The sequence below is a fragment of the Carettochelys insculpta genome, chromosome 12 (genome assembly GCF_033958435.1).
Source record: "Carettochelys insculpta isolate YL-2023 chromosome 12, ASM3395843v1, whole genome shotgun sequence".
NCBI lineage: Eukaryota > Metazoa > Chordata > Testudines > Carettochelyidae > Carettochelys > Carettochelys insculpta.
The window spans coordinates 17,567,113-17,584,202 of record NC_134148.1 but is presented as its reverse complement, the minus strand read 5'-3'; the positions used below and the strand labels follow the sequence as shown (position 1 = coordinate 17,584,202).

At 40.8% G+C, this 17,090-nt stretch overlaps 1 protein-coding gene across 2 annotated transcripts in view; it reads right to left on the bottom strand.

Moving 5' to 3' along the window:
* SLTM (SAFB like transcription modulator) overlaps positions 1-17,090 on the bottom strand; it is a 35,912-nt gene that overhangs the window by 11,514 nt on the left and 7,308 nt on the right. For both annotated transcript variants that reach the window (XM_075006740.1, XM_075006739.1), the window contains exons 3-9: positions 9,237-9,301; positions 8,869-9,054; positions 8,548-8,595; positions 7,106-7,133; positions 5,271-5,739; positions 4,671-4,720; positions 2,084-2,202 (exon numbers count right to left, since the gene is read on the bottom strand). In XM_075006740.1, the coding sequence (XP_074862841.1) occupies positions 2,084-2,202; positions 4,671-4,720; positions 5,271-5,739; positions 7,106-7,133; positions 8,548-8,595; positions 8,869-9,054; positions 9,237-9,301 (965 nt within the window). The remainder of the gene's footprint in view (positions 1-2,083; positions 2,203-4,670; positions 4,721-5,270; positions 5,740-7,105; positions 7,134-8,547; positions 8,596-8,868; positions 9,055-9,236; positions 9,302-17,090) is intronic.

Sequence of the window (17,090 nt, the reverse complement as noted above, 5' to 3'; positions counted from 1 at the left end):
ATAGGTGCGGCCAAGTTTCCCCGACTTCCCATAAAGTTTGTTCATGGCCACCAATCCTGGTTCTCAGTGTTCTGTGCTGCTCCTTAGCTGTAATTTACCCATGAATGTCTTCTAAGAGCCCAGTAACCAGTGGAAGTCTTGGTAATGTGCTAGAAAATATTGACCTCCCATCTGGCAAATTCGCTTGTTCAGTACTGGTCAGGTCCCAAGGGTGCCAGACAAGAGAGGTTCAACCTGTACTTGAATTGCATCATTAGTTAGGGATGTCAACATCTGAGGTGGCATGAGAAGCAATTCAGGATTGTGAGATACACACATCAGTTAGGTATTTGTTAGAATAGCCAGGAGTGAAATAGTGTTCTTATATACACAGGCTTCTGATTCTAATAACCCATCGAGATGCACTGTGTGCTCCTGAACTTGTTTTGTGAGGAAGGCACTGTAAAGAGTTTGAGGATTAAACAGATGCAACAATAAGACCACAAATATTTAAATGAAGGTTTAAATTCTATGACACACAGCATGGCAGCAGAACCTACAAGTCCTGGTGTTAAGTCTACATACCATGCCTAGGAAACAAACCTTTGTAAACAGTTTTTTAGATTTACACCAGTTTTGTTACAAAAATGGAAAGCTAGGTCAAACTAACAGCAAATACCTAGACCACTGTCACAAATCCTGCAGCTCTCCTCATTCCAAAAACATACACTTAGGATAGCAACTATACCCAACAGTTATATATATTCACATTAAGTTGTTATTTTAAAGGTGCAAAAGGTTGCACAGATGATTTTAATTTGAGAGGCTTCTCCATTTATACATTAAAAAGACAATTACAAACAAAGTTTAAACAGATAAATAAGCCATTCAGGAAAATAGAAAGACCTCTGTCTTTTACATTATTCCAGAGGTTCCCAACCTTCTCCAGATGGGAACCCATTTTGGCAATTCAGGAAGACTTCATGACCTAAGGCAATTATTTAAAAAAAATAAGGCGGCAGGGGAGTGAAAGGAGATCAGTGTCATAACTAGCTAATTTTATGCCCTAGGAAAGAATATAAAATTGTGCCCCCCCATGTTTATATATTCATAGTAGCTATATCATAGAAAAAGGGAAAAATAAATTAACACTACGTTTATTGAAATTATTTTATTATTATAGCTGGTCTGAGTTCTGGTTGGGGAAAGACTCATCCCCAAACCACCACCCGTCCCCGCTTAAACCCCACACTCAGAGGCTGGCAGAGGGGAGGAGAGACTGGAAAGACTCACACTCAGGGGCTGGGCGAGTCACACGCAGACTGTGGGACATACAAATAAAAAAAAAATGAAAACTGACAAATCAGTTACATAGAACAGAAGGTGGGCAAAGGGTGGAGGTGGGGCAAAAATTACTTACTGCAAGAGGGTCTATTAAGTAGCCTACCTGGGATGGCTAGGAATATCAAAAGGTGGAGAAGCTGTCTTTCTAATGCATAACTGCTTCTCTATTGATAAGAGATAGCTGCTAGATGTGGTGGCGTTAAGAAGCTTCAAGTGGCTTCAACAGCCACATGGAGCTCCCAGATGCTGGTGACCCTTAACAAATCTAACTGCAACCCATAGGTTGGGGATCCCTGCACCATTCCAAGTACTGGGCGGGCGGTGAGAAAAGACTTTTGGATCTAAAAGAATTAGATGTTGTCTACAATAAAGTCTGATGACTTATGCAGTCCAGTTCCTCTTTAATCCAAATCTCAAGAGGTAATTTTAGGCAAAACCTTTCTATTTGACCACTCCAGATTAAGACACAGATAGGACCTTGCAGGATTTTGGAAGGAGAGAATGAGAAGTCAATTGCTATGTGGACAGTAACAATACCACCACCTTCCCTGTTCTCACAAAAACTCCTCCAACAAAAGTCACTTCCTTCACTACCAAAATACCCCTGCATAGACACACATTTTTACAGCAGCCCTTGATGTTAACTATTACATAATTTAGGTTTTACATTGGTCATATTTGGTCTGATCAACTTGTGTTAAAAATATTGGAATCTGTCAGTTTAGTTCTTTCAGTCAAAATACTGAATACAAAGAAATACCTTTCCATATTTGCCAAAGAGATTTTTCAAGTCAGCCGCTTTTGTGTTGGAGGAGAGTCCACTAACCCATAGGTTTCTAGTTGAACTTCCACTGCTACCACTAACACTGCTTGCACTTCCTGGAAGATGTTTCACAAAGAAATTCTGAAGTTAGTGAGATGTGCTTTAATGTTAAAATAAACATGCAACAGCAGTCATTACCATCTCGATCAATATTCTACTTTTAATTCATATATAAATCTAACCTCCTATGTAATACATACCAAAAAATTTCATACAACCTGTATTTAGCCTAGTAACTTGTGTGAACTAAAACATATCTTCAGAAAAGACATCACTTCTCTTACAGTCTGGGCCAACGGCCAATCACCCTGTCAAAAATGCATGCCTCATTTCCAGTTTGACTTTATCTGGCTTTAATTTCCAGCCACTGGTTCTTGTTATGCACTTCTCTGCCTGCTGCTGTCTTTTCATGAAGGTGTGGTCACATAATTCCAAAAAAAAGGTCCTTCATTGTAAGGCATTTTTGTAAGTTTCGTGTCATGTATGTAATCAGCACTGCCACGGTGAGAGGCAAGCTACTTACTCAACACTCTTTATACACCTAGGAACCACATTAGCTATTTTTGCCAGAGCATCACACTACCAAGTTATGTAGTGGCTTCCACCATGATCACTCAATCTGTTTCGGCATCAATGCTTTTTGAGATACTGTAGGAACAAGGAATGAAGGTCATACCTAGAAGAATGACCTGGGAGTCGTCTGTGTTCAAATGAGCAATTCATTAATTCAAATGCATTAAATACTGAAACAGTTTTGTAAGCCCGCATGCAGGCAATGAAATAGTATCAAGACTAGAACTTCCAACCGTACAAACATTTTATTCTAAAAAAAGATTTGTCACCCTCCTATTGGAAGAGGTTTAATCCTTTCTCATGTAATTTCATGTCATTCTGTATTGACTTAAATAAGGAAAGGAAGAAACTGAACTACGTAATTGATTAATCCCTAAATGTACACTATTTAAACTATTAGATATTAGATGGGGCTCTTTATGAACACCTAATACTCAGATCTCTTTTTACAATATCCTGCCAATCCATCCAACTGTAAACGTCCAAGTTTTAAAATAATAAAGAAAATGTTTTCAGAGATATATTATGCTTCAGTTGTAACAAAATTGATTATCTGTATCCTAGGTATTAGATATTATTTGCAGTAAAACATGCAAAGAGAAGAGAATGAACACAATACTATGGCGGGGGTGTGACAATTTCACAGTCTAGCATTTTTCTGAGGACAAATTCCATTGGCTGAACACCATTCCGTTTAGTTCAAAATAAAAGTTTTGTGATGGAGACAAGAATTTCCATGAATGACAATTTTAGAACTTTGGAGGAAATTCACAGGAAGGGGCAATAACAGTGTTTAGAACAAACAAATTAACCTTTTATGCTTGCAGGGAAATTAGCTACCCTACTATTCTCCCCAGTTACAACTTCTGTAATTATTTTTGCAACAGCAGATACAAGAAGAGCAAATGGAATTTCCCTGACAGCCCAACATCTAAAAGGAGTTATGACTTAGCTAAACTATATGTTAAACAAATGCCTGCAACTGGCATTGCTGCTGGTACTGCTACTGCTACTAAGATGTCAGCTTTTCTTTTTGTTTTGTTTTTTAAAGTAACAGTGCAATGCCAAAGAATTTCTTCATATAGCAGAAGCTCAGTTGCGAAGTGACTGGTCAATCACACACCTCACTTAAAACTAAAAGTTCAGAATCAGGCAGCAGTAGAGACAAAACTAAAAAGCAAATGCACTATAGTACTGAGTTAATTGTAAACTACTAAAAATACAGGGAAAACTAAAATATTTGACAAGATAAGAAAACTATTTCACAGTGCTTGTTTCTTTTAGATTACGATAGTGAAAAGCAGCATTTTTTTCCTACACAGATGTTTCAAAGCTGTATTAAGCCACTGTTCAGCTGTGAGCTTTTGGAAGAGCAACTGTAACATTCTGTTCAGCATTACAAAACATTTTAGGTGTGAACAATCTCTATTCCTATGGCTTCTGTAACTGAGATTCTATTGTACTGGAAGTTTAGAAGAAAGCGTCAGAGTATTATACATCAAGAGACAGGGCTGTGACTAATTTTAGGTTAAGTATTTTATAAAGCCAAATAAATCAAGCCAAAAGAACCCAAAATAGAGCTGCTCTTCTGCTCATGATTGATCTTAAGTCGTGGACGTGTTTTCATGTATTTGTTTAGGACTGATGTAAGAGTTTGGAGAACAAAAGAAAACACAGGGAAAACAAAGGTCTATGCTATTCCTAGCATTACTGACTTTGGCAAAAATAGAACAAATTTTCTAAGCCATTTTAATCCATGGCAAGGAAGACATAACAGGTTATGAGATCTTCTGCAATAATTTTGCTTTTGGTCACCTACTGGATTGATTCCCAAGTAACAAATAAAGTGTAAAATTGTATCCATAGTAAGTGGGTAGCCACTATTTTGCTTTATGTTTATATTGCAAGATATAGCAATACAAAACTAAATGATACAGTGGGTGTAAATTACCTTTATCCTCTTTTGATGTTGTTTTGCTTTCTTTGGATTCCTTAGCAGAGCTGGAGAAGCAAATTATCAGAAGAAAATTGAAAATACAGTTTTAGACACTGCATTTCACACTACCACTAACAGGCAAGTTAACATTTCAAAAAGGGGTGGACTGGGTTATATTTGAATAAAATGATTCCCTTATGTATTCTTGCACTGATTTTCCCCAAGATGCCTGAAGATCTAGATTTTCTGACAACTTTATTCAGTGGATATATGACAATCTTCTCCAGATTTCAGGACGGGGACTTGACTTCACTTTGTGTTCTTAGAAATGATAGCTGTTCATTACCATCACCACCAGGATACTTAAACTTGTCAATTTGAAAAAAAAAAATAAAAAATAAAATGCTGATAATTCGACAATGCAATCAGTAGGACATAGTGTCTACACGAAGATCTTGAATTTTTAAAAAGTAACTTATGGCGGTCAAAAAAAAAAATCTATAGGCAGGAGCATAAGATTAATTATAAGATGCTTGCTGCTACCCCCTTAATGTAGAGTGATCTTACTGAATGCTGGTACTCAGTATCGTAAAGAACGGACATAGAAAGACAAACCTCTTTGCTTGACCAGAGGCCCCAGTAGACGAGGGACCTTTCTTCAAAGTATCCTTTTCTTTGTCTCCAGATTCTGCTTTCTTCGAAACTTCTCTGGTTTCCTTCTTGACAGGATCACCCTTCATGCAGTCTTCCTTCTTACCATCTTTATGGTTCTCAGTCATCTCATAATCCTTGCTTTCCTTCTCCAGGCTCTGTCCAATGATATCCTGCCCATCTTTTGGCTTACTTGCTTCAGAATCTGTAATTTTCACATTTTTACCTGTTTCTAGGAGGTCATCACCATCAAAATCCAGAGTGATAGCATCTTCAGCCTGGATTGTAACCGATATGTTATCATCCTCAGCTTCTTTCACAGATGTGTTAGCTTCCATCTCTTCATGGGTCGTATGATCAGCCTCAGCTAGGCTTTCTTCTGAAGGCAGAGGTTTAGATACTTCTTGTATACCATCACCAGAACCTGCTTTATCTAAGAGGATTTAACAGGAATAAATATGGCAAAACAAGAAGTTTAAACAATTTCATATGCATAAGCTAGAATAGGACCTAGAAAATACAAAGCCAGTTATTAGCACTGATGGAAGGTTAGGGGGGAAAAAAAAACAAGGTGTATTAACATGTAAATAAATCCTTTACCCAGGATCACTTATTTGCCACGGCAAAATACATTTTCTAAAAGACAAACACCAACAAACAGTAGGAGTCAGAAAATGGTTCCATCCTGCAGATACCAGTTCTTCATAGTAGGTATCCGTTTTCCACTTCAGGTGTTAATATGCCGATAAGGAAAGGCCTTCTTCAGATGCTTGCAGTTTGATATAACCAATGTTTGAAAACTTCCTCATTGCGCAACTTAAGTTTCCAAAATCCTTCAGAGTTACAGTTGGGCGTATCTAAGGTGAGTCTTCAACACAGTTTCAAGGTTCTGTCTTGATCCTCCTTTCTGAATGATGCGTGGCAGTCAAGATAGCTTTACAAGACTACTGCTGAAACCGAAGCATAAACTTCAAAGTTCGTAGCAAACCAGTTTTCAGTCTTCACCCACTTTGCAGATTTTCAGTGTTCATTCTCAGTCCCATAAGTAGTATCTCCAACAATATTCTTGCATTCGCACAAAACAGACACTTCAGCCACAGGGTCCCTCGTAAACTGAGTCTGTAGTTTTATTCTTTAACTTCAATACTGTCCATCTTGTGTAAAATGAAAGCGCTCCTTGTCTTTTCTAGTCCACAATATGCAGAATCCTTTGACTTCTCTCCAGAAAGCCTCCAGTTGGTCAGATATGTCACATTGCTTCTGTAGTGTTAATAAACAGGATGGCTTTAAAAAAAAGCCACTGTTTAGACTCCTCCACTTGTTTCTGAGAACTTCCTTTACCATCCTAAGCACAACCTGGAAGCATGTGGATGACAGTGCATGAAAAGTCAAGCAGATGATGGTCCATAATTGGTAGCATTTTCAGAGTTAAGTATAGCAACGTACTGTTTCATTCTATTAAGCACCTACCAGATACTGCAGTGCAAGTTTTAAATTTGTGCATCAAGATTTACCTCACCATAGAAACAGAAGCCCTTGCATATTTGGTTTGGTTTTGCTTAATTAACAATAAGCATACATCCACCACAGTACCTGATATGTACTGTCATCAACTCTTCAGAGAAAAATAAACCCACTGAATGTATGGATCTTAGTGAGTTTAATACAGGGAGAGTTGTCATACAATGCCAGAGGCAAACCTAATGTTAGCAGACTAAAAATTAACCAAGTTTCATTTTAAAACTACCAGTTTACGGTATTTTTATAACCTCTCAACTCTACTAAACTTGAAAACATACCTTTCTCATTTTCTTCCTCTTCACCATTCTGCAAGACAGGGGGTAAGTCAAATTAAACATCTGTTTGATATGAGAGTTTAAGCACAATATTTATGAATTTCAAGTCCACAATAATCCAAATTTATGAATTAAAGAACTGTTTCCAAAAACTGATTAGAAGTGATCGTACGCATTGGCTACAAATAATGAAAATTCATATGACAGCATTCAATAACATCTTTAGTTTTATATAAAGAACAGTTCTTTTTCAATACAAGTTCCCTTTAGCATGAAAGGGAACTTGGAACTGGTGGCAACACGTTACCCATTCCTACTGTAGCCAACAAAATGTTACTTGAGATAAAGGTGTCCAAAAGTTACGGTATTCCAAACAAGAGTAACAAGTAATATGATCTCTACTCTGTAGCACTGTTTAATTGAACACAATTAAACAGCATTCGTGTTCATAGTGTGGGATTTCCTGGTTTGAACATTATACAACAGAAGTAGATTACATATGGGCTGGGTCTACACGGCATGGCTTTCCTGGCAGATCCATGCTAATAAGCAGCCTCGAAACTGCAAAGGCTGCTCATTAGCATATCCACAGAAGAGCTTGGTCTCAGCAGAAGGGGGTGCCAACAGCAGAGACCATGTGGACATGCCCCTGCAAGCACAAAGCCCCTCTGTCGCCAGACCCTTATGCCTGAGGGGCTTTTTGCCAGCAGGGGCACAACCAGACAGCCTATTTAGTGACGGCACTCCCTTCTGCCAAGACCAAGCTCTCGCACTGCTATGCTAATGAGCTGCAGGACCATGCTAATGAGCAGCCGTTAGCAATTTCAAGGCTGCTCATTAGCATGGATCTGCCAGGAAAGGTGTGCTGTGCAGACCCAGCCATGCAGTTTAACAAAAGGTTTACTTTTTTGTGATTAGCAAGGTTGACTGGAAAGGGAAAGATGATCTTTTTCGCAAAAAAAATAGTGCTTCCCCCATATCTGTATTTCACACATTCTAGACGTCCTCACCAAAAACGTGTGGAACGCTAAATTTATAGAATTTATAAGCATAAATTTCAGAACTGGAAGAGCTTTATTTTTTTAAGAAAAGTATCTGAACCTTCCTTTCCAGAATTATTTTTAAAATATTAACTTTGGAAATGAAGTTCTGAAAAGAAAGAGGGGAATATAGTTCTCAAGTATCACTCAAAAAGTATTTTTAGGTCAATTAGCTAAACAGGCATAGAATTCCCCAACAGGAACAAAGTATAGTCGTGTGGAGAGGGCACCTCCCAGTCCAGGATATCCATTTGCAAAGCTTATAATGCAGTCATTTACAAATATTTGTATTATACCATTAGAAGTTCAAAAAGGTACAAGTCCACTAACTTAATTGAGAAAAAAGGGTCACATTATGTCAGGCTTTGCTTCAGTTTCCTAATCACAAGACTGTTTGGAACTTACATGGACAGTTGGAAAAGTATCATCTTCTGTATCCTGAAGATCATTTTCCTAAGTTGAAAACACAAATAGTAGACTTGTGAACAAGCTAGTAATGACGACACTTACAAAATCAATCTCAAAAGTCAAGAGATTCAGTTCTGCACTACTTACATAAGCTACAAGGAACAGCGGAGTTTGAAGTACTACTACTTTTAGTGACAGCTGAGAGTCAATACAAACTGAAGGAGACAAACTTCAGCTTCTCAGAATTTTAGACAGACTAAACAAAGATGCGTTTTCCAGCAAAACTTCATATAGATTTTAGTATGTGTGGCAAGGTACCTGGCTTTCAAAATCCTTCTCTGCATCTTCTGTTGGCTGTTTTGAATCAGAATCTCTCTTCTTTTCTGAAGAATGCAGTTCTTTAGAATGCGAGTTCTCATCTTCATTTTCACCAGATTCTTCAAAGTCCTTCAGTTCATCATTTTCATCTTGATCGCTTGTGTCTTGCACTTCTAACTCACTTTCCTTTCAATCAGAAGAACATATGCTATAACTAGGGCATGAGTTTTGAGTTTGCTGCCAGTGAAATACAGTCATCGTTTCTTCAAAAGGACATCAAATAGTTGCACTTTCCAGCCAAAACTTTGCTTTATTTACTTGACTAGAACAGTTCAGTATACAATTTTTCAACGAAATTTAGTTATTACCTTGACAAAGGAACCATCTTCCACTGAAGCATCACCACTTAGTTCATCCATTTCCTGTTTTTTACCTAAAAAAGGACAGGACAGACTAATGACTACAGTTAAAAGCAAACCTTAGTTTTATTGATTTCATATGTGCTATAGTGCCAGAGAAGGTGGGTTCAATTAGCTGTTCTCTATAATACTACAGCTCAACTCAATCACTCAACATCATGTTGTACCCAAAGAACATTATATTTAAAGCTGAAACTCAAGGACTGTTGAGTTCAGTTGGTATGGAATGCTTTGACAGTACATAGTCAACAAGGCGCATCTCACAAGACGTTGCTTCTTCTGACCCTCCCATTAAGACTCTACTCATGGCTATTCAGACCATTATTAAAATTAAAAAAAAGTTACGTAGTAATTCTGATAACTGAAATTAATGCTAGTACAGGCTGGGAAACTGTTTCATCTTGAAAGGCTGAAAGCTAAGTCTAAGGTGCGGGAAGTCCTCATCAGAGACATGCTGTTTGCAGACGATGCTGCTGTAGTGTCTCACACAGAAGATCAGCTTCAAAAACTGCTGGATCAGTTCTCCAAAGCGTGCAAGGACTTTGGGCTTAGCATCAGCCTAAAGAAGACAAACGTACTCGGTCAGGATGTTGCTGAATTCCCATCAATCAGCATTGACAACTATACGTTAGAGGTCGTCCACGAGTTCATTTACCTCGGGTCCACCATCACTGACACCCTGTCGTTGGACACTGAGCTAAATAGGAGGATCGGAAAAGTGGCCACAACTCTGTCCAGACTCAGCAAGAGAGTGTGGAATAACAAGCTGTACACTCACACCAAAATGCAAGTCTACAGAGCCTGCGTCCTCAGCACGCTCCTTTATGGCAGCGAGACTTGGACCCTGTATGCCCGCCAGGAAAAGAGGCTAAACGTCTTCCACTTGAGCTGCCTCAGGCGCATGCTTGGAATATCATGGAAGGACAGAGTGACCAACACCGCTGCCCTCGAGCAAGCTGGAATCCCAACCACGCACACCCTCCTCAGGCAGCCTCGGCTCCGCTGGCTTGACCATGTCCACAGGATGAAGGATGGAAGGATTCCAAAAGACATCCTGTATGGTGAGCTAGCCTCTGGCAAAAGACCTCCCGGACGCCCGCAGTTGCGCTACGAAGATGTCTGCAAGAGAGACCTCAGAGAGGTAGACATCGAGCTGGACAACTGGGAAGAACTAGCAGACGACCGCAGCAGATGGAGGCAGGGGTTACACAAGGGACTTCAGAAGGGCGAGATGAGCATCAGACAGCTAGCAGAGAAGCGAGTGCACAGAAAGCACACTAAGGACTTGACAGACACCCACCACATCTGCAAGAGATGCAGCAAGGACTGTCATTCTCGTGTGGGTCTTCATAGTCATAGTAGACGCTGTAAATGAAGTCCTCAATTGAAACTATAAAGGGCGCGATCCAGTCTGTGCAGACTGAAGGATGCCTACTACAGGCTGAACCTCTCACCTGGCACTCTCTGGTCTGGCAACATCCGTGGTTCGGCATGATTTTAGTTAGCTGGATGTCCATTTAGCATGGTTATGGCCCAGTTTCCCACGTCCCATAAAGTAAAGAACAGCCACCAGTCCTGGCTCCCTCTGTTCTGTGCTGTTTTTATTTTTATTTTTTAAAAAAACTAAGTGTCTTCTAACAGCACAGTAAGCAGTGGAAATGTTGCTAATACTGCTGGACAATACTGATCTCCCATGGTTCAGCAAATTCTCTGGTTCAGCACTGATCAGGTGCAGAGGGTGACAGACTAGAGTGTTAGCAGCCAATTCTACATGCTAAACTTAGAATTAGGACCTGGCAATGAATAATTGCCAATATTGTCTATGAAGCTGAAAATCTCCCTCCCAGAGAAAAAAGTTTCACACATTTAGCATTGTGCAGATCCATTTTGTTAGGAAGCGGATACAGCTGACTGACAGAACTCTAATGGAGCCCATCAATTCTCCTTTCCAGAGGAGTAACCCAGATGCTGTTCACTTCAAATAATTCCAAATAACTGAATGAATAAAGAGATACTGAACCACTTCATCTCCAATAATCATTAGCTGGGCTGACACAGGCATTTTATGATAACTGAACTTTTCCAGTGAAGGCTTTTTGCTACTTAAGTGTATATGACAGCAGGAACAAATTAATTATCTGCCCCTTCAACTTTTTATCCTTCTCCACTTCTAACAAATGGGCTGCTTATCTAGATAATTCAACTTCACCACTCCTTAGCACAAACAGGTCAAAACCTCTCTCTGATGGAGCAAACACATGCTTGTCTCTTGAAGACATCATTTTTTAAAAAAAAAATCAAATTTCAAGTCTTCCAGAGTCAAGTTCTAAATAATACTTTATAATTTGAAAGTTCTCTCACCAAACATGGCATAGAATGACTGTTTTCTTTCACCAAGTATAGACAGAGGTGAATGTCGCCAACATAAACTGGCCAATGAGAATTGGGGGGCCGCACGTAATGCCCACAGGCAGTGTGTAGGGCCATGCTGCCTCCCTTCACCCAAGGGGCATGCACAGACATGCTTGATAACAACAACTGGAAACTGAGAGGCACTGGGCCCCCATAGTGTGCAGGAACCCTGCCTGCTTGACTGTCCAGCTGCTTTGCCAGGTAGAAACCACCGATGCTTAGAAAAGAGGAAAAAAAGGGAGATGATATGTTATATATTAAAAAGGCATACACGTGAACAGAAGTTGAAATGGAAATAGGACATAGACTTGTTGAGAATCTAAGGATTTTTTTTTTTTTTTAAAAAGCGGGGGGTGATGTCACGGTAGTACAAGCTAGATGTATGGGGGTGGGGGGAGGGAGAGGAGGAGGAGAGAAACACATCCACATCACAGATCTGGTGGTGATAGGGGACTTCAACTATCCAAACAATTGTTGGGAAACCACACAGTAAGGGACAGATTATCCAACAAGTTTTTGGAATGTGCTGGAGACAAGTTTTGTTTCAGAAAGTGGACAATGCTACGAGGGAGGAGGCTGTTTTAGATTTGATTTTGACAAATAGGAAGGAACTAACTGAGAATTTGAAAGTGGAAGGCAGCTTGGATGAAAGTGATCATGAAATATAGAGCTCATCATTCTAATTAACGATAGGAGGGAGTTATCAATGGTTTATAGTCATACTGGAAGGACATAACCAGTGGGGTTCCACAGGGCTCAGTTCTGTGGCAGGTTCCATTCAACATAATATTTTCATCCATTATTTAGATAGAGGCATTAACACTATACCTATGAAGTCTGGAGATACCAAGCTGGGAGGAGTTGCAAATGCTTTGTAGGATACAACTGTAAATCAAAATAATCTGGACAAACTGGAGAAATGGTCTGGGGTAAACAGGATGAAACACAGTCAGAACAAATGCAAAGTACTCCACTTGGGAAGAAACCAATGAGTTACACACATACAAGAGGTGAAGGGACTATTTAAGCACATGGCTTCCCAAACTGGGGGGTGTGTGTGAAGAAATTCAGGTGGGCGTGAGGCAATCCAGCCCCCCCCACCAACCCCCCCACCCAAAGAAAAAGCTGGCCTTTGCTTCCGGTTCTCAGCCCCTGCCATTTTACGTGGGCAACCCCGTTTAGCTGATATAAAAAGCAGGCAGCCAGCAAAGACCCACGTGGAGCTAGCTTCCACCTGCAAAGGTAAGTGTGGGTTGGTGAGGGAGGAGGAGAATAGGGTTAGACAGAGGGCTGGGGGTGCCTGGCTCAGGGGAGGGGGATGAGGTGAGAGTGGGGGACTGGGAGTGCCTGGCTTTAGGGGGGAGGGGAAGGGCTCGGGGGGCTTGGGCAGCTGGCTTGTGGGTCACTTGGGCAGCTCGGGTTGGCGGGCAAGTGGCTGGCCCTGGCAGCCCGGGGCTCAGGTGTCTCAAGCTGGTGAGTGGGCAGCTCACCCTGGCAATGTGGAGCTCAGACAGGCGGCTGGCCCTAGCAGCATTGGGCCCCATCGGCTGGTGGGTGGCTGGCCCCAGTGGCATGGGGCTTGGTTGGCTTCGATGGCTGCTCTGGCAGCTCAGGCAGGTGGGCAGCTGGCACAGGGCTTGGGCAGGTGGCCAGCTGGGGCTGCACCAGACACCCACAAGGGGCCAAGAAAATCTATCCATATCCATGCTTATTTTTAATTTTAAATAAAATTTTTAAATCAAGATTGTGTTTCTTTTAAATTATGAACTGAATTTTTTGTTAAAAGGGGGTCTGGATGATGGTAAAGAACAGGTGGGGGGGGGGCGTTCCTGAGGATTTCTCAAAAATCAAAAAGGGAGCATGATGCCTAAAAGGTTGGGGACCACTGATTTAAGGAGGAGTACCATGGAATGGGATCTAAGGGTCACAACAGACCCAGGGACCAAGCATAATTTTTTCAGATCCAGCACAAACACCTAACATGAAGATACTTTGCTACTTTTGTTTAATTCCCTCTCAGTCTGAGTGAATTAGTCACGCATTTTGGTACAGCAAACCCTGCCAGAAGCAGCAGCAGCGCTGGCTCCCACTGTCTTATGGTGCTTTACTTGGCCCCTGCCACTAGCTGTCCCTCTTCCTGCCTATGCACAAGGAAATCTGGGCTAGTAGTTCTTGATCTAATTGAGAGACAGAGGAGCACAAATCTGTCTCAAACTGCAAGTCCTAGTTTAACTGTACAAATATACCACCTCTATTGTACAGAAGGGCCTGGGCTATGCCAGTGGGCCCAGCAACTCATTGTTCAGAATGTTGCTCAAAACTGCTCTAACACTGCTCCTAATTAGCACCAGCAAATCTCAGAAGATCTGTGCAATATATTGACATAAGGAACTAAGTTTCTATCTATATGCTCAGATATGACCTACAATTTAGTTTCATTTTACACCCCTGCCCCTCAACAGGGCCTCTTGGCTCCAGTAAATTGTACCCTTTTTCCCTTTCATGTGGCTGCCCTGAATGGCTCATAAGCTAAATGATTTATTGTGAAACGGTGGTAAAAAAGCAAACACTCTGAGGGCGTATTAAAAGGAGCACTGTAAGCAAGACACAAGGCTCTACTCTGAACCGCTCAGGCCCCAACTGAGGTATTGTGTCCAGTTCTGGGTGCCACATTTCAGACATGAAAAAATTGGAGAAGGTCCAGAGAAGACCAATGAAAGTAATTAAAGGTCTAGAAAACATGGCCTATGGGGAAAGAATAAAAAAATTTTTTTTGTTTAGTCTCTAAAGGAAATCCGTTATGTTTCTTCTCAGGCTTCAATGTACCTAACAGGTTGTTACAAGGGAGAAAAAAATTATTCTCCTGAACTCCTGATAATATAATATGCAGCAATATGCTTGAATTTCACTGACATTTTTCCTAATGTCCAACTTATCAGAGTGGTTAAGGACTGGCATATATCGAGCAGGGAGGCTGAGGAATCTGCTTGTAAAATACCTAATAACTGAATTTACCCAAACTCCTCTGAGGGAATGTGCTTGGTCTTGTCATAGGTGCAGGGTGACTGGATTTGATGACCCCTCCAGGTTATTTCCAGTTCTATTATTCCATCATTCTATGCAAATAGTTTTCCTAATGTTGGTGCAATACGGCTCTCTAGTATTGACAACATATCTAAGAAAACGAGGCCCTCAGAGAATGAAGCATTCAACAGCATTCAACCGTGCTGATAAGTATCAGAGAGGCAGCCACGTTAGTCTGTTTCTTCAAAAACAACAAGAAATCCTGTGGCACCGTATAGACTAATATGTTTTGGAGCATAAGCTTTTGTGGACAAAGACCCGCTTTGTCAGATGCATGAGATGAGACATGCTGATGTAAAGGAACTAGATAAGTTCAGAGTTCACAATCCTAAGGAAAGGTAGAACAGAAAACAGCAAAATAGAGATAAAGGATTTCAGGAGGGCAGATTCTGGTAAACTCAGGGAGCTGGCAGGTAAGGTCCCATGGGAAGCAAAACTGAGGGGAAAAACAGCTGAGGAGAGTTGGCAGTTTTTCAAAGGGACATTATTAAGGGCCCAAAAGCAAGCTATCCTGCTGTGTAGGAAAGATAGAAAATATGGAAAAAGACCGCCTTGGCTTAACCAGGAGATCTTGCATGATCTCAAAATAAAAAAGGAATTGTATAAAAAATGGAAACAAGGAAAAATTACAAAGGATGAATATAGGCAAACACCACAAGAATGCAGGAGAAAGATTAGAAAGGCTAAGGCACAAAATGAGCTTAAACAAGCTACAGGCATAAAGGGAAACAAAAAGGCTTTTTATAAATATATTAGAAACAAGAGGAAGACCAGGGATAGGGTAGGGCCATTGCTCAGTGAGGAGGGAGAAACAATAACAGGGAACTTGGAAATGGCAGAGATGCTTAATGACTTCTTAGTTTCCATCTTCACTGAGAAGTCTGATGAAGGAATGCTCAACATAGTGAATGAGAGTGGGAAAGGGGTAGGGTTAGAAGCTGAAATAAAAAAAGAACAAGTTAAAAACCATTTGGAAAAATTAGATGTCTGCAAGTCACCAGGGCCTGATGAAATGCATCCTAGAATACTCAAGGAGCTGATAGAGGTGGTATCTTTGGAAAATCATGGGAGACAGGAGAGCTTCCAGAAGACTGGAAAAGGGCAAATAGAGTGCCCATCTATAAAAAGGGGAATCAGAATAAGCCAGGAAACTACAGGCCAGTCAGCTTAACTTCAGTGCCAGGAAAGATAATGGAGCAGGTAATTAAAGAAATCATCTGCAAGCACTTGGAAGGTGGTAAGGTAATACGAAACAGCCAGCATGGGTGTGTAATGAATAAATCTTGTCAAACTAATCTGATAGCTTTCTTTGATAGGATAATGAGCCTCGTTGATAGGGGAGAAGCGGTAGATGTGGTATACCTAGACTTTAGTAAAGCATTTGATACGGGGTCTCATGATATTCGTATCACAAAACTAGGCAAATACAAATTTAGATGAGGCTACTATAAGGTGGGTGCATAACTGGCTGGATAACTGTACCCAGAGAATATTTCTTAATGGTTCTCAATCCTGCTGGAAAAGTACAACAAGTGGGGTTCCGCAGGGGTCGGTGTTAGGACCAGTTCTGTTCAATGTCTTCATCAATGATTCAGATATTGGCATACAAAGTACGCTTATTAAGTTTGCGGATGACACCAAGTTGGGAGGGCTTGCAACTGCTTTGGAGGATAGGGTCATAATTCAAAATGATCCGGATAAATTGGAGAAATGGTCTGAGGTCAACAGGATGAAGTTTAATAAGGACAAATGCAAAGTGCTCCTCTGGGGAGGAACAATCAGTTTCACACACACAGAATGGGGAGAGACTTTCTAGGAACGACTACAGCAGAAAGGGATCTAGGGATTATAGTGGACCACAAGCTAAATATGAGTCAACAGTGTGATGCTGTTGCAAAAAAAGCAAACATGATTCTGGGATGCATTAACAGGTGTGTTGTGAACAAGACATGAGAGGTCATTCTTCCCTTCTACTCTGCGCTGGTTAGTCCTCAGCTGGAGTATTGTGTCCAGTTCTGGGCACCGCAGTTCAAAAAAGGTATGGAGAAACTAGAGAGGGTCCAGAAAAGAGCAACAACAATGATTAAAGGTCTAGAGACTGTGACCTATGAAAAAAGGTTGAAAGAATTGGGCTTGTTTAGTTTGGAAAAGAGAAGACTGAGGGGAAACATGATAGCGGTTTTCAGGTATCTAAAAGGGAGTCATAAGGAGGAAGGAGAAAACTTGTTCTTCTTGGCCTCTGAGGATAGAACAAGAGGCAATGGGCTTAAACTGCAGCAAGGCAGGTTTAGGTTGGACATTAGGAAA